Source organism: Drosophila busckii, chromosome 3R (genome assembly GCF_011750605.1).
Source record: "Drosophila busckii strain San Diego stock center, stock number 13000-0081.31 chromosome 3R, ASM1175060v1, whole genome shotgun sequence".
Classification (NCBI taxonomy): domain Eukaryota; kingdom Metazoa; phylum Arthropoda; class Insecta; order Diptera; family Drosophilidae; genus Drosophila; species Drosophila busckii.
This window is the reverse complement of record NC_046607.1, coordinates 21038902-21060822: the sequence shown is the minus strand read 5'-3', so window position 1 is coordinate 21060822 and position 21921 is coordinate 21038902. Positions and strand designations below refer to the sequence as shown.

The following is a 21921-nucleotide window of genomic DNA, read 5'->3' as shown; positions in this document are numbered from 1 at the left end:
TGATGAATGTGTTACAACGAAGGTTAACGACTTGCTGGCCAAGCAGCAGACAACAGCGTCACAGCTGATAAAAGCGCCTCGCTATTGTCTGCGTCTATTAGCTAACGGTTTGGCAGTTTATATATTTTAAATTTGAGTTAATTAAGCCGCCAACAGTCGCCATAATAAATCCACTCAATTTGGCTTAAATGCAATTTAAATAAATGCGACAAGCAGTCGCTGGCCCAACCAGTTTAACCGAAAAACTTGCAAAGAAGTCGCGTTAACAGCAAAAATATTTGCAATTTGTTGTAGTCAACGTGTTGTCAATGGCAACAGCTGCTGTTAACTGAAAGTTCTCTCTCTCTCGCTCTTAACAACTAAATTACACTTGTCTGCATGTTAACAATTTACACACACACACACACACACATGCAAATGCAAGTTTGGCAGTCAGTTAGTCACTTAGCCCAGTCAGTTTGTCTGTGCGGGCCAAGATTGCAATTGCAATGGGGTTAGCAGCGCAATCTCTGCTCAAATATAGATAGCTAGTTAGCTTGGCAAACAAACGAATAAACGAGCAGCGAGCCACGAGCAACTTGCAACATGTGTTGCCTTGTAACGACAGCAACAGCAGCAGCCAACACCAGCAACAGCAACCAGTTCGACTTTGGCTTCGACTATTCTAATTGCGCACAAGCTTTAGCAGCTTTTAGATACTTTGTTAACTTTAAGATGCCATCAAAACAGCAACAGCGCGCTACGTTCTTGTTGCCACAGTTTACGACTATGGCACAGCTATGGGCTAACAGCTTTTGGCCATAACTACAGGCAAGTGTTTGCCAATGAGTTTACATTTGGGTCAAGCTGCAGATATTAAAGCTTTATAACTTTATATATTTTATTGCACTAACAAATTGGCAGCTGTGTGTAAGAGAGTGCGAGAGCGCCAGAGCTCGAGAGAGCGTTAATACAAACACGTTAACTGCCTAACTGTGCTGTCAAATATGTAGCGCCTGCCCACGTTGGGCTCAGTTCAGCTCAGTTCAGCAGCAGCAACCACACAAAGTCACAACAGCAACAACACATTGCATTGCATGTGGCATGAAATTCAGTTGAAAATAATGACACACCCGTTTCAATTGTGACGCACACACACACATACAAACAGATATACATCTCATAGATATTTCACTTGAAAACAAAAAAAAATTGAAAATTTACTGAACTGTAACCATATGTGGCAAGCAGCGTGGCCAAATGTGTCGCTCTCGCGACTTCTCATGCTGACTTTATGGCTATGTCAGCTCTAAAATAGTCAAGCCCAAGCAGCAGCGGCAAAGCAGCAGCAACTGCTATAAGAATCACATTAAAAAAACATTTAAATTAGGCCTATAAAATGCGTTGTTAATGAATTTGTGCAAAAGCTAAAAAACTGCTAATTGCTCTCTACAAATTTTATGCATTTTTTATAGAGTTTGATATGCTTTAGAAAAAAAGGGAAAAGGGTATTAAAAGTTGTGCCAAATGTATGTAACAGGCATGGCAAACGCCTTAGAATTGAACAGCAAAACAAACTGAGTCGACTGACTGTATGAGCGTCAAGAACTCGGAAACTAAAAGAGCTACAGCAACTAAATTTAGTATATAGCTTCTTCTATTTCTGTAGCATGTTGCTTGTATATTTAAACAATTTTTTAACAGCTCCATTAACCACAAATAAAAAAAAAATCAATTTGTGTGCACTAAAAAATTAAAAAAAAATCTAAAATAAATTACACATAAGCCTTGTCATGTGCTAAAGCATGTTTGTAGTCAAAGTGTATTTAAAAGTTGGCTGCGCTCAACTTTAACTTTGTTTATACAGTTTGATAGCCAGGACCGCCCACAATTTAATGCCTTTTGACAATGTTTAAAGTACAATTACCAGAGTAGAAACAGTTACGCTCACTGATTGTACAATTTTGATTAGCAACCAAAGCAAACGACAGGCGACGTCAACAATTTAATTGCACATTTGCATTAGAGTTGGAAAGCAGGCCTGCCACAGAAACTGTCAATGCCTGCAACTGCAACTGCAGCTGGCAGTGGCAGCTCCTGTTGAGCGCTTTACAATTGTCAGCGACAGAGCCAGAGAGACTGGAGGCCACGTTTGATTTCTTAATTGTCGCTAAATGCGGGAACTGTGCAGTCTGCACAACATTGGCTACGTTTTTATCGTTGGATCACAAGTTTTGGGTTTGTGTGCACACGAAATGTTTGTCTAGCTAGGCAAGCATGGTGGTAATTTCAACAACTGTGGTCTAGCCTAGAGAGAGAGAGCGCAAGGGAGCGCAGTGCTGAGACATGCGGGAAGTTCAAGTTTCGACTGCTGCTAAGGGTCGAATTTTAATTGCTACAGTTTTAATTTATTTTTATTGCCATTTGGCATGCTTTGTTTACAAACTCCCAACCCTCTAATGTTGCCACTTAAGCTACCTGCATATTGTTTAAACAATTTTCTAAGCCTGTTGACAGCTTAAGCAGCAGCTCTTATGACTAATTTGGCTCACCCACTCACTTATTAACTGTCATATATAATACTTTCACTACTTAAAACACTAAAAAACTTATAACTTAAATAATTTTTACTTAATTTACATTTTAAAATGCGCGTTTTTTTGGGTTTTCTAATCGCTGCGCAGTTATCAAAGCGCATGCGTTCGCTCTCGCTCGCTCTCGATCGCTTAATCGCTTAACTGTCACATAAACTGTGCATTTTATTTGACAGTCAAAAATATGTAAAAAAAAACAAACGCACAAACGCAAGCTCAAAATTTCTTTTCGATAACGTGACAGCTGCGCACACATTGCGTATACGCAACATGCGACTGCACATTAGTTGAAAATGCTGACAACAATAATTCAAAATTATGCGCTTTGTATTGCAGACAGCTATAGACGTCGTTATTATTAAATCAATTTACTTTCGATTATCAGCAGCTGAGCCGCAGCTCAAACTCAACTCAATTCAAATGCAAATGTGCGCAGCTTGTGTTAATCTCAGTGATTTGTGTGCTTTACTATTATTTTAATAATTATGCAGCTGCAGTTTCAACATAATTATTCTTTTTTTAGGCAACAGGCAACACAATAAACAAAAAGAGTGATGCGGATTAGGAAACAATTTCGATATCAAATGCGCTGCGCCGCTGCTTGGGCAGATCGCATAAATTATGTGGCGGCTGGGACTAAGTTTAGGTGTTAGAACCTTTAGCGGTTTTTGATTTGGGCTTTTGGTTAGAATTTATGTTGCCTTAAATGGACAGCTCAGTTTTTTTTTGGTTGCCATTTGTGATTTATTGCGCCACTTTAATCGATTGTGTTGCCGCAACACACACAACAAAATTTGTTGTTGTTTGGCTACAACTTGACATTGAAAACAAAAGCCATGTGGCATTGTTGTTGTTGCCACATTGTTGACTGCTGGCTGGCCAAGCGTGTGAATTTTGTTTTCGTTGCAACTTTCAAAGTAAAAAAGCTGAGAAAGACGCTGCAAATTAAGTCAAGGCTGTAGAATTGCATTACTCATAAAGTCGAAAGCTAGCGAGCATATTAAATTACATGCGGGGCATGCAGTGCATTAAATTGCATTTGCAATTGAAATCGGCATTATATACACCATATAATGTGGGTGATTGTTTGTGCGCATATCAAATTTCAAGGCATTTATAACAAACATATAAATGCGTATGGTATGCGCCTTATATATATTTCAGTCTAATTACTGATAACAAAATACTTCAAGGGAATTTGATTAAATATTTTTATAACTGTGCGCCCTGGGGACTGAAATTAATAAACATGCAATAAATATATTTGCCAAGAACTTTGACGTACATTACAAGCTTAACACATTTTGTTTGCTTATGAAAATAAATAAATATGCAAAATAAATAAAGTTCAGATAAGCTCAAAATGCAACAAATTTCCACGAATTTGCTACAAAATACGTTAATGAATCAAATATTCATAAATTAATGCTTTTATAAATTAAAAGTTTTTAAATTTTAATATCACCCCAATAATTAAAATAATTAAAATAAATTATAATTAAAATAAATAATAAAAAAAAGATTTATGGGGTCTGCTCGTCTATAATCTATAAATTATTTTAGCTTTTTGACCAAAATAAAATTCTATACATTTTTTTTATGCTATAAAATATATTTTAAGCTAAATTTTGTAGAATTTTTTATTAAAAATAAGCTTAAAACATTAAAAATACAAATAGGCATAAAATTGAAGAATTTTAGTACTTCAGACTACAAAAATATGTCAAGAATTTAACTAACATTTCAAGTCAACAAAAGTCAAACCAAGTTAACACTCAAAGCACTGTTAATGCTTTGCCAAAACAGCAGCAGCACCTAAAAATCTTTAACTACAGCATGAGCTCAACTGATTAGCAGCTCCAAGCTCCAAGCTATGCAGCTGCTGTTTGATAAGCTGCGTCTAAAGATAAATTTTAATATAGAAATTGTTGCTTAAAGATGCAATTCATAAATTTACATAACTGCATGACAATTGTTTTATGTTTTTTGTGGATTTTAGAAAAATAATCTCCAGCTGTGCGCGTTGATTGGGCATGCAACAAGTTGCAACAACAGCTGAGTTGGGAAAGTTGTGTTTATAGTGAAGTTTAGTTGCGTAAATAATTTAATTTTTAAGCAAAATCATTGCATTAATCTAAATATTTACGCTTTCATTGCAGCTTTCTGTTGATCTAAGCTGCGTACATTGTTTAAAACAAAGCCAGGTAAGTTTAAACAAATATAAAAATGGTAGCTTAAGCAAGTTTTTATTTAATGTCAACAAAGTTCTTTCACTTTCTTTGCTTTTATTGTTTTTAAAGCTGCCGTATATGTAATAAAAATTTAACGTTTATGACATTGAACCTTGAACTTATAGCAGCCAATCATTCACACCCCAGGCGACGATCTAGCATAGATAAGAGTATATGGGAGTATATTATTATTTCTCGCTCTCGCTCTTTGCTATTTAACTTTGAAGTTTTGAAGCTTTTGCGTTTTGCTGACTACGCTGCCAATTTGGCTAAAAATAAATTATTACTGCTTATATAGTATACAATATGATATCATGACGACTGCGTTGTTGTTTTTGCCAATTAAAAAACCTGAAAAATATCTCTGCTGCTGCTGCTGCTAGCTAAATTATGACTAGCGATAATCACACTCGGCGGCGACGTGGCAGTGAATTTTATTTTTATATTTATTTTCAGTTTCAGAATTGTAGAGACTTGAGTTTGGTCTAGTAATTAGCTGCTGCTGTTAAAGTTGCATGCGTAGCTCAAATTTCAAAAACTACATGCACTTTGCAACGCACACAGATACGACTGTGTGTGTGTGTGTGTGCTAAGCCGGAGCTGCTTGCATTGGCAGCGCTTGGGTGTGAAAAGATTTATGTGCCTGTTGGAGCATCTCGCTATCAATACGTTGGCCCACAGCAGCTCACACACACACACACACACACACACACACAAACCACACACACATACTGGCGCAGTTGCAACTGCAGCCATTCACCCGAGTCATTCCAGTTTCAGAGTTTGCTTGTTGGTGGCATCTTTTGAGACATTTCATTGTGTATATCGAGGCTTTTATTTATGGTCTGCAGCGCATTTTTATAACTCTACGATTTATATATTGATTTGTAATGCACATAAAAAAAAAGGCCAATGCTTTTGACCTTGTCCCTGTGCCCAGGCGCGCTCATCTGCTCATCGTCTTGCTGCTGTTTGTTTTTGCTTGTTAATTTACAATAGTTACAACGAAGCGAAGGTCAGCAGCAGCAGCAGCAAAAACTTGCCACAGCCCCAAAAACCAGACGCAGCAGCAGCTCACATTACCAACAAGTGCAACATGCTGCCTGTTGCAGCTGCAAGTCTCAGCCCAGTTGGGTGACATAACTCGAACTTTACACACAAATATTTCAACTTTTAAGGTATGAGCGACGCGTAAACTTCCTAACTCACAGTCTCAATGTTTTTTTTCTTTCATAATTTTATGCAACTCTTTACTTTATCGTTGCTGTCTGCCTGTCATGGCCACCTACAAGCAAACTAAATCAACCCGAACTGGCAACTGGACATGGCATAGATAACTCTAAAAATGCAGTCAATTGGCAAACACTTGTGCATGCAAATATTTAACAGAATTTGTTAGAAATTTGTTGTTGTTTGTTGTTGCACAAAAACCTGCGCACATGACAATGTGTAAATTTATGACAGTCTTTGTTGTTGTTTTTGTTGTTTTTCTTTGCTTGACTGCACTCAGCTATTGCATAAGTTGTTGTGTTTTTTATGCGCTTTGCACATAGCAAAATATTTACTTTATTAATTAAGCTTGAGCGCTAAAAATGCACATGAAAATCTTTAACAACAATATTTGTTTATACGCAGCGCATATATTTTGTATAATTTTATGGCATTTTTCATGTGAACGCCGCAGTCTTTACAACGCAAGCTGATCAAACGATTTATTGAGAATCGCTTTGGAAATCACAAATTGTAATAAAATTGTTCGTATTAAACTCTAATTAAAATGACCATGTTGTTCATGCTTGTGGGTGGGTGTAGCTTAAGCTATATATAGGTCACAGTTTAGTTATTAGCTGCAATTGAGTTAAGCCTAGGCCATGACCAAAGCGCTTTATACACTTTGACATGCTTATAAAAAATAGAAAAGGGTGTCTTGAAGTTTTACAAGCTGCAGCAATACAAAACTTAGTCGATTTAGTCATGTTTGTCTCTATGTGCGTCTGTATGAGCTACAAGAACTCAGAGACTATAGCAGTTAGAGCAATTATATTTGGTATATAGATTCTCCTATTACTGAAGCAATTTTTTAAAATTTTGTAATAATTTTTTTCCTCCCCCCTCCCCCTGAAATTAAAAAAAAGGAATTTGCGTCCATTAAAAATATCGAAAAAACTGAAGCTTTGCCATAATCTTGATCGATACTTGCTGCCATCAAAGTGTATCTGAAAGTTGCTTGCTGCCAACTTTAATGCGCTTGCTGCTTTTCAATGAAATAGTATTTCTTTTGCTTTGCGCTGCTTTGGGGCTGATTAAAGGCTTTCACCGCATCTGGGTCACCTTTCGCCAGCTAAGAATTCTCTCATTCTAAGCAACAACACATGTTTGGCTGTTGGCTAATGAACTTGTTGTTGGTAGGTAGCCAAAGTTTCTTTTGATGTAGGCGTTTGACCCTCAGTTAGTTTGCCTAGTTAGCTATGTAAATTTTTCGTCGGGCCTTTCATACAATTTTTTCAATTAGCTGAAGGTTTGTCTGCTCGCGTTCAAACACATTAATCAATTTGCTTTACACAAAAAACACATTTGATTGCAAAAAAGCTAAAAAAAAAAAAAAAGAGCCAGCGACAATTTAATTATAACAACAAACAGCAGCAGCTACAACGACTGGCAACGAGTGTATCTGAAATTGATATCGTGACTTTGTGTAATTTGTAATTTACGATGAGATCACTTCCTTCCCCAACAATGTGTACAAGTCGCATAAACTCGCCTCAGCTGCCTCTTTGCCTAGCAAAGTTTTTCTATTTTTTGTTGCAGCTGTCCCGCTGAACGTGCCCCAAACATACGTCAATTCGTCGCCGGCAACAGGCTGCGGTATCTCTCTGGCTCTTGCTCTGCTATGCCTTGTGACAATATAAGCTTCGTGGTCGTCACTGCGCATAGTTAGACGAGAGTTCCCAGCTGCCAGCCCAGGCCAGGCCAACCAGCATGGCCAGTGCACTATTTCAGTTTCAATTTCAATTGCAATTGCAGCTTGAACTTTGTTGTTGTTGCTGTTTTTTGGCTTGTGCCCCAACATTTTCCGCTGACTGACTGACTGACAACAGCGTCCTGCGCATCCATCCAAAGCAGCAAAACAGACAACGGCAAATTTGCATTTAACTCAAGCGAGCGATAGAGAGCGCAGTCCATGGGCTATAAATTGCATAAATTAGATTTGGCATTCTGCATTTTTTTGCAGCAACACGCTAATAAATTCAGCAGGCGCGCAATTGAAATGAAAGCAGCGAGAATATTGTGCAACTGATCTGCAAAGTTTATAACTAAAGCGACTAAATATTGTACAATTAAACAAATTGGTGCAAGTAGCTGAGCTCAATTAGCGCAAGCAATAAGTGATAGTATATTAGTGTGTGATATTCTATTACAAAAGAACACATAGAAAGTGAGTCGCAGTCGACATTAATAGACTCTGTCCTTGTAGTACAAAAACTAAGCTAAAAGATTATTGTATACAATTCGTTTGCTTTTATTAAAACTACAACTCCAAGCTTCAAATACATAGAAAGTTGCACACAGTCGACACTAATAGACTGCTCTTTGCTTAATAAGAGTAGCTGAACTATACTTTGGGCTTTGTCATGCTTTCTGCTAACTTGGCAGCACAATTATCAACTTAAACTAAACTAATAGTCGGCTGCTTAATTTAGTACAAGCATAGTTTAGTTCAAGTCTAGTGCAGTTCTTATAAATGCCATAGCGGCTTTAAGTGCTTAAGCTTGCATTCTAAATTATTTTCAACTCAGTTTCTTACTGTACACACAATTTCTATGTAACTTAACTAATAGACCATTGTAAATTTATATACAGAGTCTAAGAATAATTCAACTTTAAGTATTTTCAGCTTGAAAATTCCATTTCCAATCAATTTCCATTGAATAAAACTAAACAAATGTGAATTTGTATACAGAGTCTAGCAATATAGATTCCATACGTTTAAGATTATAATGTTATACCAGAGCATTCCATTTTTTTTCTCTCAGTGTAGCAGTACGCTCAATTTGAAGCAAAAAAATAGACCATTGTACAGAGTCTAAGAATATGCAATTGCTATTAATTCCATAGCAGCTTTAAGTATTTTTGATTGAAAATCATGCCAAAGCAGCTGCTTAGTTTTGCTCAATTTCTATTGAATTAGTGACTATTAAACAATTGTGATTGTTAATACAAAGTCTAAGAATCTATAAATTCCATACAAGTTTTAATTGCTTAAGCTTAAAATGTTATGCCAAAGCATTCTTTTTCTCAGTGTATATACAAATAGTTCATTGTGCATTTTTATACAGCGTCTGGCAATATGAAATTCCTATTAATTCCATATCAGTAAAGTATTTTCAATTGAAAATCTACTCAGTTGCGCTCACTTGTGATTTTTAATGCAAAGAAGTCAAAAAAAATAATTCCAACTAAGTCTAAAATATGCAATTAATACTAATACAAGCTGCAACTTTTTAAATAAATAAATTGTGGCAATTAGCATAGCTTATTTTTCTCTGTGTAGCTGACTTGCGTATCTTTTGAAATCACTCACTGAATTCTTTATGCTTCGCATTTCCGTTGAACTGCTTTGTGTGATTTGCTGCAATCTCTACATTCATTCAGTCCTTGACCTTTAACTTAATTACATTTGGCTTAGCCGCACGTTCAGCGCTTTTTTTTTAGTTTTTTTTTTATGGCTACCAGTTTGAAATTGAATTATTGTTAGCTCATTAAGTTGTAACAAGCGGCGGCAAGAGTCTTTTATCTATTAAGTTATTTTTATGTGCGTTTTTATTTTTTTCCAACTTTAAATGCTTTTTTTTTTGGCAAAGCGGCAACAAGTTGTTTAATTAGCTGAAAGCCCACGCGGCTAAAGAATCTTGCAACGATGTTGCAATCGACTGATTGTCGATATATAACGTTATGCTTATTATAGCTGCAGCATAAAGTAAAGTCATGTGACAGATTTTAAAAGTGTCAGCAGCATTTTCTTTTTTAATGTCCAGCCTACGTTCTTGGCTATTGAATTGTCAGTTGTGGCTATGGCAAGACGCCTCTTTAAGCCTGCGCCAGAGCCACTGACAGTTGCCAAAGCTGCTTTACATGTGCAGCGAAGCGTGTGGGCAACCAACACACTGACAGTTCCAGCGGCGGCTCAAGAGCTGCTCCTCTGCTGCTGCTGCTGCTGCTGCTGCTGCTGGCGCGTAGGTCGCTAATCAGATTTGCAGCTGTGATATGCAGACGCTGGCAGACGCTATTTTAATTACAAGTCTACAGTCTCCAGTCTCAGTAGCTTGGGTGGCCCACTGACCAAGCAGTTAGTGGTAGAGATCATAAAATAGACTTTGTCATAAAAATCAATTGAGAATTGAGCGCTCCAGACAGTTAGACAATGCATAGACACTCGCTTTTCATATGTGCCGCGGGTTGTGGCAAGGCAGTTGCTACGATTGCATAAGCACACACACACACATATATTGTTGTATGTGTGTGTGTAATTGTCTGTGGCACAGGCACAAACTTAATTTCAGTAAAGGCAAACAAACCCAAAAGCGCTGACGACGCAATGAGCGAGAGCGACTGCGTCTTGGGCTTGGTTTGTGTGGTCCAGACTTGCAGCCAAGCCCAAGCTGCAACTTGCTGCAGGCTTTTTGCTTTGCGTGTGTTTCAGTTTGGGCTTGCAACAGAGTGAAATAACCTAAAATTACACGACGCCAATTTAATAGTCACACTTGCAACAGCAACAGCAACAGCCGCAGCCACAGCTGTAACTAAAATTACTTGCAACAGCAACAACAACAACAACAACAAAAAGCGTCTGCGTGGCGTCGGCGTATTGCTGCATTAAATGCTTCTTAGAAATGTTAAGTTATATATATAAATTTTAAGCTGCAGCGCTAACAAACGTTGCAAGTTGCTGTGGCTGCTGCTGCTGCTGCTGCTGTTGGTGGGTGGTTGACTCTTGAGTTCTTGAGAAAATATGCAGCCTCATCGTAATGCTGTTGGTAAATACTTCAGCGTATGACAACAAAGCCAAATGATGTTGCTACCAAGGCCAAGCACAAAGGTTGAGGCAGCTGCAATTTCCTTTGCAAACAAATGTAATTGAGCTGCGTAGTTTGGATTTTGAGCATATGGCAGCCTAAAATTATGCGCGATCGATCAAATGCTTAATGCACACACAGGCGGCGGCAGCTAATGTTGCAAGTATCGCATGTCAACTGCTGCAAAAGCAACAACAACTGATAGATAGATAGACAACCCAGTTAGGGAAACAAACCAAACAAACAAACGAGCGAATCTGTCAGTCTGCAAGCGCCGCACACACACACAAACACACACATATCTTGCTCTTTATATGTGTGTATTTGTGTGTGCAACCTCAAACATAAAACTACCGTTTGATCGATCGTTTTGATTAAAAATGCAACACATTTCTGTATGATCTGTCACAGACATCAGACATTAGACATTAGACAGTCAGAGCCTCAGCTCCACTCCCCGCCCCTGCCCCAAGCCGCAAGCCTCTTTCGCTTGCGTTTGCGGTTGAGAGCGAGCGAGACAAGCGAAATGTTTGTTAAAGTGAAATTAACGTCGTCAGCTAACAGCCTACCAATCAACAATGAACGCACACTGTCCACATAGCTGCTAATGTCTGTATGTGTGTGTGTGTGTGTGTGATACGCATGCCAATGCGCAAGTATGTGTAAGTGTAAATACACAGTCAAAAATTAAGAATTCTAAATGCAAGCACAACGGGTCAAACGTTTTGAACAAGCTTAGAAATTAAAGCAATTGAAAAGTTGAAGCTTAACTGTATTTTTATTAATAATTAAAAAAAAATATGAAGCAACAGCCTAAAAATTAAGAAATTTATTAACATGCTTCATACTTATATAAAGAAAATGTATGCAGCGAAGAATTTAAAGAAATGTATGAAGGAAATCCAATTAGAATACACAAATAAAGTAAACAAATTATATATGAAATAAAGTAAAATTTAACACAATTTAGATACTTTTAATTTTTGGCAAGTTGTTAGCTTACATTTCAATGTTTAAACTGTTGTTGTGACTGTGATTAGTTTACTGTAATATTTTTTTGCTTTAAAATTCAGCTGATAATTGATTTACATTTTTATTTCCCAGTCGTTTTTAGTTAAAATTTATATTTTGTAGCTGAAAGCATTCATAGAGCGAGTGCTGACTGTATTGCTTATCTTATAATAATTAGTTTTATGTTTTATTAATCTTAGATAGTTTCAAATTGTATTGCAATGACTTCTTTATACTTTTATCAGCTTGCAATATTTCATGTCTCATTGTGTATTCTAAATTTCAGCTAATAATTGAAATAAATTACATTTTATTTTTATTGCCAAGTCGCTTAGCCACACATTTAATTGTTAAGCGAATATTTGTAGTGCTTTAAGCGAAAGGATTTGTTAAGCGAGTGAGTTGACTATATTAACATTATCTTACAATTTTTGTTTATGCTAAATTTCAGCTTATAATTAAAATACATTTTAAAAGTTACATTATATTTTTATTTACCAGTTAGTTAGCTCCTATTTTAATGTTAATCGATTTAATTTGCTTAAAATATTTGTTAAGCGACTGTTGACTGTGTTTAAATATCTTGTTATTCTTTAAATTTTATTTGTATTATTTTATATTATTTATTATTATTTATATTATCTTATATTATTTATATTAATAACATAAATTCATTTTGAATTCCTCAAGTCTCAATTTGAATTTAATCTAATGCATTTATTTCTCTCATAGAGCTTGAAGGCATCGACACTAGATAGAGCTCGCGCATTATTATGTATTTATGTATTATATACATATTTCTCTCAGTGCATTTGACTCAAGTCAGTCAGAGACAGACAGCAGCCTTTCATTGGCATGCAGTCGTCACAACAAGCGAGCGTAGCCAAGTTGCCACGCAGCGCATTTTCGCATTTTCCGCATGATTGTTGTCAACGCTTCCTACACACACAAGCAAACAAACACATACACACACACACACTAACGCACACATGTGTGTGTGTTGCTGGCATGCAGTTTTGTTTTACAATTCATGAAACTCGATCGATTTATTAACTATATGTATATTGTATTTTGCATTAGTTGCGCCGTTGCAACTTCAGCTCAGCGTCTTCAGTAACTCGAGCGCCATTTATGGCAACAATTTGAGTTTGTTGTTGTTGTTGTTGCTGCTGCTGTCCATTTACCTTCATTAGGCTTAGCCATAAATGCCAAATAAATTGAATAAAAAATTGTCTCAATGCTTTGACAATTGCCAACGTCATTGGAGATTGCACAATTAAACTTTTTACTTATTTGTTTGTCTTAATGAACTGTGTGAAATATATAGCGATATATGTATATGTGTAGCGTATGTTGTTGTTGTTGTTGTTGCAGCCACCCATGAGAAAATTAAAAAGCTGCAGCTTAGCTTATTGTTGTTGTTTGTTTGACCAGTTGCAAGCTCAAATTGTTGAGAGCTCGAAATTGTTATTGCACAATTTTCGCTTTTTTTGGGGAATTCAATGCAAGCGGTTGCAACTGGTTGAAAGTGGGCAGCATGAGGCGGTGGGGTAGGGGGGTGTGGCGACTAACAAAATGCGCCTAATTGTCACTGGCAGTTGTCGCCACACATAACACTTTGTTTTTGTTGCTAATTTTATGACGCCTGTTGCGAGTGCGCAATGCGTTATAAACTAAACAAAATGCATGTGTGTGTGTGTGTGTGTGTGTTTTATTTATGTTTTTTTTTTGTTCAGCAGCTTTCAAGTTCAGCGCAAGGCTTTAGCTTTAGCTTTAGACTTTGGCAGCAGGCACGTGACTGAAGCTGAGCTGCACCTTTTTTTTATTTTGGGCTGCTGTGTTGCAAGCTTAAGCTTGAGTCATGGTCGTCAGTTTGTTGGCCCTACTGCAACATTATCAGCAACACATTAGCAGCAGCCGCAGCATATTCTGTCTCGCTCTAACACTTGCTTTTAACCGTTAAAATTGCATACCTTGGCATTGACCATTATCAAACTGAGGCATCAAACATTGCTGCTTGCCACCAGCAGCAGCAGCAGCAACACAATTGCAAATTGCAATTGCTGCCAATTACCAAGGCAGGCAGCAAAAAAAACAAGAAAAAATAGAGCAAACGGCTAAACTTGTTTCTTGACCAACACTTCAGCATAGAGAAGTGCGAAACTAGCTGCAGCTCTAGCTCTGCCCAGCAGAATAGCAGAGCTGCTCAGTGATTATGCAATTTACATGATGTTTTGGTTACTCTAACTTAGGGGTAGTTGCAATATGTAAGGCAGCAGCAATCAAATTAAGCTTTGTTGGCTCTAATTGGAATTAAACTCAGTAAAGTCCAAAATATCAAGTCTTAACTCATACTGCATGGATTAGTAAATAGCAAAAATTAAAAAAAAATATTTATAAATTTAGAAATAATTTTTTCTACACTACATGACTATAAAGTCAATTTCTTATCAGCATTTTAATTAAATTAAAATTTCAATTATTTGTTTGCTCTAAGCGAAAAGGCTTTGTGCTTAAAAATAGCAAAGGAAAGTCCAAAATGTCAAGACTCAGCTCAGTTTTGATTGATTTTTAAATAGCAAAATTACAAAAAAAAATATTTATAAATTCATAAATCATTTTTATAGTCAATCCTGTATCAGCAGCCTAATCAAATTGAGTTTTAAATGTATTTTTTTGCTGTAAGTGGAAATGGATCTACTTTAAATAATCCAATGCTTGGAAATAGCAAAGGAAAGTCTAAAATGTGAAGACTTAACTCATACTTGGTCGATTAATAAAAAGAAAAAATTAAAAAAAAAATATTTATAAATTTATAAGTCATTTTATAGTCAATCCTTTATAAGCATTTTAATTAAATTAATTTTTAAATGCATTTGTCACTCTAAGCAAAAATGTGCTGCATTCTTCAAACTTCGCAAGCGCTTCATGCTTCAAAATAGCAAAAAAAAATGTCAGAAATGTCCAAAAATAAATTTAGAAAAATTAAAAAAAAATATAGCAGGACCTTAAAGATTTCTTTTGTTCCCATTCCATTAAAACTTTATGCTCTAAAACTAACTTTAAGCCTTTATCTATCTCTATATCTATTTCGATGTAATCATTTGACCCTAAGCCTTTTAAAAATATAATTTGTTATGTATATTTTTATGTTTTATTAATCTGAGATAGTTTGACTGCTTTATACTTTTATCAGCCTGCAATACATTTTATGTCTATTTAGCTTTACTTTTGTATCTGCGCCCCAATCAAACTTTAACCTCTAAAACACACTTCAAGCTATTTCAGAATATATATTTCTATAACAAATTGTGCGCCCCAACATAATCTCAGCTACTTTGCTTTGCTCTTTAATGACAAAGCTGCTCTTCAACTCACATTTCGGTTTTCTTATTTTCGTATTGTAAATCATTTTACAATGGCAACGAAATCTCAAATAATCATAAATAAAACTAGGTTAATTTGTAACGCTTGCTTGCATGCGTAATGAAGCGTTTAACCCGATTAGAGGCAGAGAGCTACGAAAAATATCAAAATCCGAAATGAGAAAAGGTTCTGGGGACGCGCGATGTTAAGTAGCTTTCAATTTTCTGAAAATGAAAATCAATTAACGCTGTCATAGCACAAAAGAGCGAGAGGCCAAGCGCTGAAAAGAGATAAAAAATGAAATTCAACTCAAGTTCAAAGTTATAAATGTGCCAAGCATGAGCGTGCGGAGTTTGTTTAATTTTTTTTGGGCTACACAGTTGGCATACAAAATGTAGTTTGATTGCAGTTGGTTGTTTCCTATTTGAAAGTTGCACAGACAGAGAATAATTCTGTCAATGGTGGGTCGCTGGCTTCGACTCTGTTGGGATCAATTACCTTTCAAAAGCAATTTGCATTTGAAATGCATAACGTAACGAAATCGTGTGTAATAATTTCTGGGGTTTTTATTTTTTTTGGCAGTCACATGCTGTGTGTTTGTCTTTTATTGTTTGCTTTGTTTGCCAGCTGATTGGCAGGCTTTCAAATTGAACTGGCGACGGGCCACAAAACCGAAACCGAATGCAGGTGGCTCAGCTGAAGCTGCAGCCACCCACACCAATGTCTTATCTGCAGCAGTTGCTCATTATTGCAACAACGTGCTTGCAACGAAAGGTGTGTCAGTAGTTGCAACTGCCGCTGTGGCTGCTGCTGCTGCTGATGCGATCACGTGGCTTTAGCTGATCAATAAGCTGCAGGCACGCAAGCGAGCAAAAAAAAAAAAAATGGGTTAATGCGCAGGCAGGCAACATTTATTTGTTTTCATTGTTGATTGTGTTTATTATAATTGTGTTTGCGTTTTTATTTGTTTATGCGCAGCGCTGCTGGCTTAACACAAATTTCTTTACTCTTACTTTTGATTAGGCAATGAGTTTGCATAAAATGCGCTTAATTCTTAAAAAGTAAATCTGTTGCCTTAAGGCGACAAAACATTGTTTTGTAGGTTAAAATAACAAATTCAAGCCCAATATGTTGCTTGGCTTTCATTTTCAGTTGCAACAATTGAATTCTTGCATGCCACACACTGTACATTTGTCTTTGTTGCATGCTGCGGCAATTACAACAAATTAACAGCACTTGAGCACTTGTCTGCCCATTTCACTTTGTAAATTATGACAGGCTGTCTATAATTAATCAAAGCGCCAGGGCCGACACTCACTGCCTGGCATTTAGTCTCAATTAACAAGCTCAGCTCAACTTCTTAACTTGAAGTTTTGTGAGTTGAAAGTAAAACTGGCACCTATTGGAATGTTGAGCTTTTGTTATGTACTAAATAACATATATACATATATAGCGCACTCAACCAGTTTAGAAATTCTACTGGTTTGACTAACTGACAGACTGACTGACTGACTGTCATTCTTACGTTGCTGGCCATGGCGCAAACCTGCTGAGCTGCTTCGCTTGCTGCTGCTACGTGTAGCGATTTGTATTTCAAATGACGTCTGGTTCCGTTGACTGAGCTCAGCCTCCAATGTCAGCTCAGCTGATTGAATTGCAAAATTTCAGTTGCTCTGCAAGTTAAATTTAACTATCGTATATACATTTGGCAATCATCTCTCTATCTATCTCACTCTCCACTTGGATATTCTATCAATCAAAGCTTTGAGTATTGCCAAACACTATGCATGAACAATTAGTTGACTAAACAGCCAAGTCGACAGCATACTAATTCTTAGCTGTAAATCTTTAAAACTTGTCAAGATTTATTGTTCGAATAAAATATTGTTGAGAAATTGACAGCAATTGTAAAAAAACACAAACAAATTTATGCGCAGCATAAAATTTTAAAGCAAAAAATAATAAATATCTTAAAAAAAAATTATAAAAACATACAAAAGCTAAAAAAGTTGTATTAAGTTGATAATAAATAATTTATAGTCAGCTGCGTACCAGCAGCAATAATTTAATTTTTTATATACAAAATATATTATATTTTTTTGCTGCCAAATATTAAATCATAACTTTAACAATTTATTATATAAAATAAATTTTAAAAAACACAAAAGTGATATAATTTGCAAAGTTGATTGCCCAAGTTATTTGTAATTTATAGTCTGTGTGCAAATATATAAAAAAATAATTTGTGTGCAGCCAACAGCAATAATTAAATTTTTTATATAAAAAAATATACAATTTATATGTTTTTGCTGCTAAAATTCAAATTATATACTTACAAAAATTATAAAAAGCATACAACAGTTAAGAAGATTTGTATAAAGTTGATTGCCCAATTTATAAATAATTTATAGTCTGCAGAAAAAATTTGTGAGCAGCCAGCAGCAATGATTAAATTTTTGTATATACAAAATATATTATTTTTGCTGCTAAAAATTAAATTATAACTTCAACAACTTAAAACAAATTATAAAAAATACAAAAGTGATGAAAATTTGTATAAAGTTGATTGCCCAATTTACAAATAATTTATAGTCTGTCTGCTAATATATAAAAAAAAATAATATGTGAGCAGCAAAGAGCAATAATTAAATTTTTTTGTATACAAAATATATTAAATTTATTATTTTTGCTGCTAAAAATTAAATTATTACTTCAACAACTTAAAACAAATTATAAAAACATACAAAAGTAATGAAAATTTGTATAAAATTGATTGCCCAAATTATTAATAATTTATGGTCTGCTGAAAAAAATAATTGCATTTTTTTTGCACAAAATATTTAAATTGATTTAATTTACAACTTCTTATTTTTAGCACTACAGTTAAGCTTATTGTTTATTAACAAACTTTTGCCTTTCTCTTTGCAGCGCCTTTGATTGGAGAATTTCTTTTGCATGAAAATTGCAACCAAAAAAGGTATGTGACGAATTTTATGATAAAATATGCGCTGAAAGTTGCGCAAATGTTAAGCTAAGCTAAGTTGCAACAAATATGCCAATTAAATCGATAAACATTTGCTAAGTTATTCGCATTTTGACACCAAACAGCCAACAAAAATTTCAAAGCGGCAGATGACAAAAAACCGAAGAAAATAACAATGCAAAAATTTTTGTAGACAGACGAAAATCATTTATGTTAATCAACACATGTTTTTGTTGTTGTTGTTGCTAAAGTCATTGGCCAAGTCAAGTTAGACTAAAGTTGTGGCTAATGTGGCGGAGTTTGAGCGAAGCAAAACAAAATAAATATACAACAAAACGTGTTTTGGAATCGACTCATCGTTGAGTGTCGCAAACAACAACAAAAAAATCAAATTCAAATTCAAATTGTGCGGCCGCTGAAATTTGCGCTAATGTTGCCATTTGTGTTGCTGCTGCTGCTGCTGCTGTTGCCGCTGGCCGTGTTGATGGGCCAGTTTGTTGTCGTTTCGTGTTGCTGTTGAAGGTGTAGACACCAAAAAGTTATTTTTGGTTGCTGTCTTTATATGGCTGCCACAACAGCAACAGCAACAACATTGCTGCGTGCCTTGCGCTGCGGGTTTTCTAATTCTTATGCAAATATGCGACGAGTTGTACATAAAGCTACTAAAAACTGTTGTTTCATTTACAGTTGCGATGACTCAATTGCTAAGCATAGATTTCAATTCGCATTAAATGCGAAATGACATAAAAGTTTCAAACTGATAAGCAAAGCTTTTAAAAAAAACATTAATGACAAACTCAGCTGCGCGCATATTACGCATACGCAACGTTGCAAGCTTTTAAGTTTGAGTCATGCTAGTTTAGTGGCATCAACTGAAGAATTAATAAGCGTTGCGTCTGCATTTAACATTTCATAAAATCTCAGACTCAGCCATTGGCCGCCTGTTGCTTGATTTGAGTTAATCTCAGACTGTGGCGCGCTCCATTTCATTACAAAGCGCAGCAGGTGCCAAGCCAGCCCATGCTTATGAACTTGACATGCAGAACAAATGTGCGGCACTGAATGTTGCTCTTTTTATATTTTGGGCTCATAAACTCACACTTAAAATCAATAAACGTAAACTGTGGCCCACCTACAAAGGGCCTAAACTATAAAATAGCGAAAACTTATGCGCAGCATAAACATAAACAAGCCAAGCCCTAAAAAATAAAATGCCAAAAAGGCTGCGTTGCATATATAAAGTTGTTGCAACAAGCGTAAACAAGGCAACGCATAAAAGGATGCTGGACAGACAGACAGCTGAGCAGACACTTAATTGCCATTTTATTACTTCAACTATTAGGAGAGAGCGAGTCTCGTCTCTTCTTGCTTCATTAGAACGCGCAACTTGCAAACTGAACTCAAAATCCAAGCAACGCACGTTGCACTTCATTTACGCATCAAAGTTGTTGCCAGCGCCCTTTGTCTGCATATTGCAACAACAACAACAACATTCGTTGCTGCCACATGCAAAGTGACTCTGACTCTGACTCTGACTCTGACTCTGACTCTTGTGTGTGTGTCTTGCAATATCTTTAATGAAATCTGCATGTTTTGTGGCTTAACAAGCATTTTGCTTGTCTACTCATGTCGCTCTCTCGCCCGTTTGCAATCCTTTTGTGTGGCACATCGGCAACTCCTTGTAGCTTGGCCCCAACAACTAGACACAACATTTGCCATTGGCTGAGCTCATTGCCAACATTGTTGTTGCTGTTGTTGTTGTTGGCAAATCTTGTTAGCGCAAATATTAACTTGTAAATATGATGATGCCCCATGGAAATTGTATAAATTGCTGATAAATATCATTAGGTCTCAACTTCTTGCAACAAGCAGCGCGGCCTAAGCTTTGTACACACACACACACAAATATTTGTATTTGTATTGCAATAATGCCTTGCAATTCTATTAAGATTTTTATCTAAAGTGCTTGTGCGCATAGCGAGCGAGAGCGACAGAGAGCGAGAGAGAGCGAGAGCGCAGCTCGTAATTGTTTAGCAAATCAGTTGAAGCAGTTGAGGGCCATTTTATTTTTTTGTATGGCATTGCATTGAACGCAAGTGTTGTAGCTATTGTTATGCCTGATTATACAGTAGTTAGTAACAATTTTGCAAATAAACAGGCAAAGAGCTTTTAATGCACTTTGGCCACTTTGTAAAAGAAATGAATGAATAAATAAAGCAAGAGCTCTAAAAAATATATATAAAAATAATAAAAACACCCACTTATAATAAACTTAGAAATGGAATCTTAAATCTTAAATTTTTTACAGTCTAACTATGATTTGATTTTGAAATTTCTGATTTTGTAGCTTTTTCTGCAATGGTAATTAATTAATTTTGATTTCTTTCATATAACTTCAACTTCTAGCACAGCATATTTTTATCATATCAGCATATTAATATCAGAATTAAATTTTAACTCCATGTTAAATCGCAGCATTGCCCAAAATCAATGGAATTTGATATGCCTCAGTATAGATTGCAGGACAGATTCAATTGCTAAATGCTGTGCGGGTTATAAATCTAATAGATTCCATTTAGGAACTGCCTAAAACGGCAACACCCATACGCTTTATTATTTTGAGTTTGTCTAGGGCAAAACTAATAATTGCTGTGCACAATTTAAGGCTTTAACTCTACATAAACATAGCTCAAATAGTTAATATGCCATGCGTAGCTCTAAACAAAGTTATTTGCTTGTGGGTTAAGACAAATTTTGTAAGACCTTTCCATTGATATCAATAACAAAATGCTCAATTGGTGCTTACCTTCAACTTTAGTTTCGTCAAAATATTTATGCCCACTTGTGTAGCTTAAATAATATGTTAAAGCTGCTTTTAAATCTCAAGCTCTGCTCTTCTATGCTGTGCTTGTCAAACTGCATTTGCTAGTCGAGTGCATTCTAATTTGAGTTTAAAATCTTTACTTAAACATAACTTAAAGCTCAGACTCAAGCTGTTCTGTTCTGTTCTACTCAAAGTGTATTTGCTAGTCGAGTATATACTGCGCTTGTTATATGCATTATATTTTATCAATAAATATGTTTACTATAATGGATTTGCCCGCTGGCTGGCGCACTCAACACTTTTACTCATACCAAACTATAGATAATTATGGGAAATAAGTTCACAGATAGTAAAATGTTTATCGTCTGATCGCTGCTGTTGTCATCGAGTGTTTTATTTTATATTATTTGCTTGTTCTTGTGGTTGCAATGACAATGACAATGCGTGTTGCATTGGACTAGCAGCATCATAATTCTAAGCAGCCAGCGCACGCTTTGTGCTCGTAAATAACTGCGCAGAGAGACAACAACAAAGACGTGACAAATGCGCTAAATGAGGCAACTTTGTGGCGTGGGAGTTGCTGCCAACTGGAGACAGCGACTAGAGCCTGCTGCAGTTCATGGGAAGCGCTTGCAATGGCGCCAAGCAGCAGAACAGAATGCGCTAAGCCCAACTCGAGCTGTGATAAAGTCACTTAGGCGCTCATATTTCAACGAAACGTGCACACATCAACTTCCTACTCATGTGGACTGCTCTAGCTGCTTGGCTAGCATAAATATTTAGCTGCCTAATCAATGCGCTTGGGCTCAATGGGGGGGAGCAACTCGCTGCTTTGCGTTTTTTTTGGTAGTAATTTTAA

At 36.1% G+C, this 21921-nt stretch overlaps 1 protein-coding gene across 3 annotated transcripts in view; it reads left to right on the top strand.

Moving 5' to 3' along the window:
- The window catches only part of LOC108603213 (rho GTPase-activating protein 7), a 90967-nt gene that overhangs the window by 15289 nt on the left and 53757 nt on the right, over positions 1-21921 (top strand). For all 3 annotated transcript variants that reach the window (XM_017991808.1, XM_017991807.1, XM_017991805.1), the window contains exons 2-3: positions 4733-4777; positions 18184-18232. In XM_017991808.1, the coding sequence (XP_017847297.1) occupies positions 18211-18232 (22 nt within the window). In that variant the 5' untranslated portion in view covers positions 4733-4777; positions 18184-18210. The remainder of the gene's footprint in view (positions 1-4732; positions 4778-18183; positions 18233-21921) is intronic.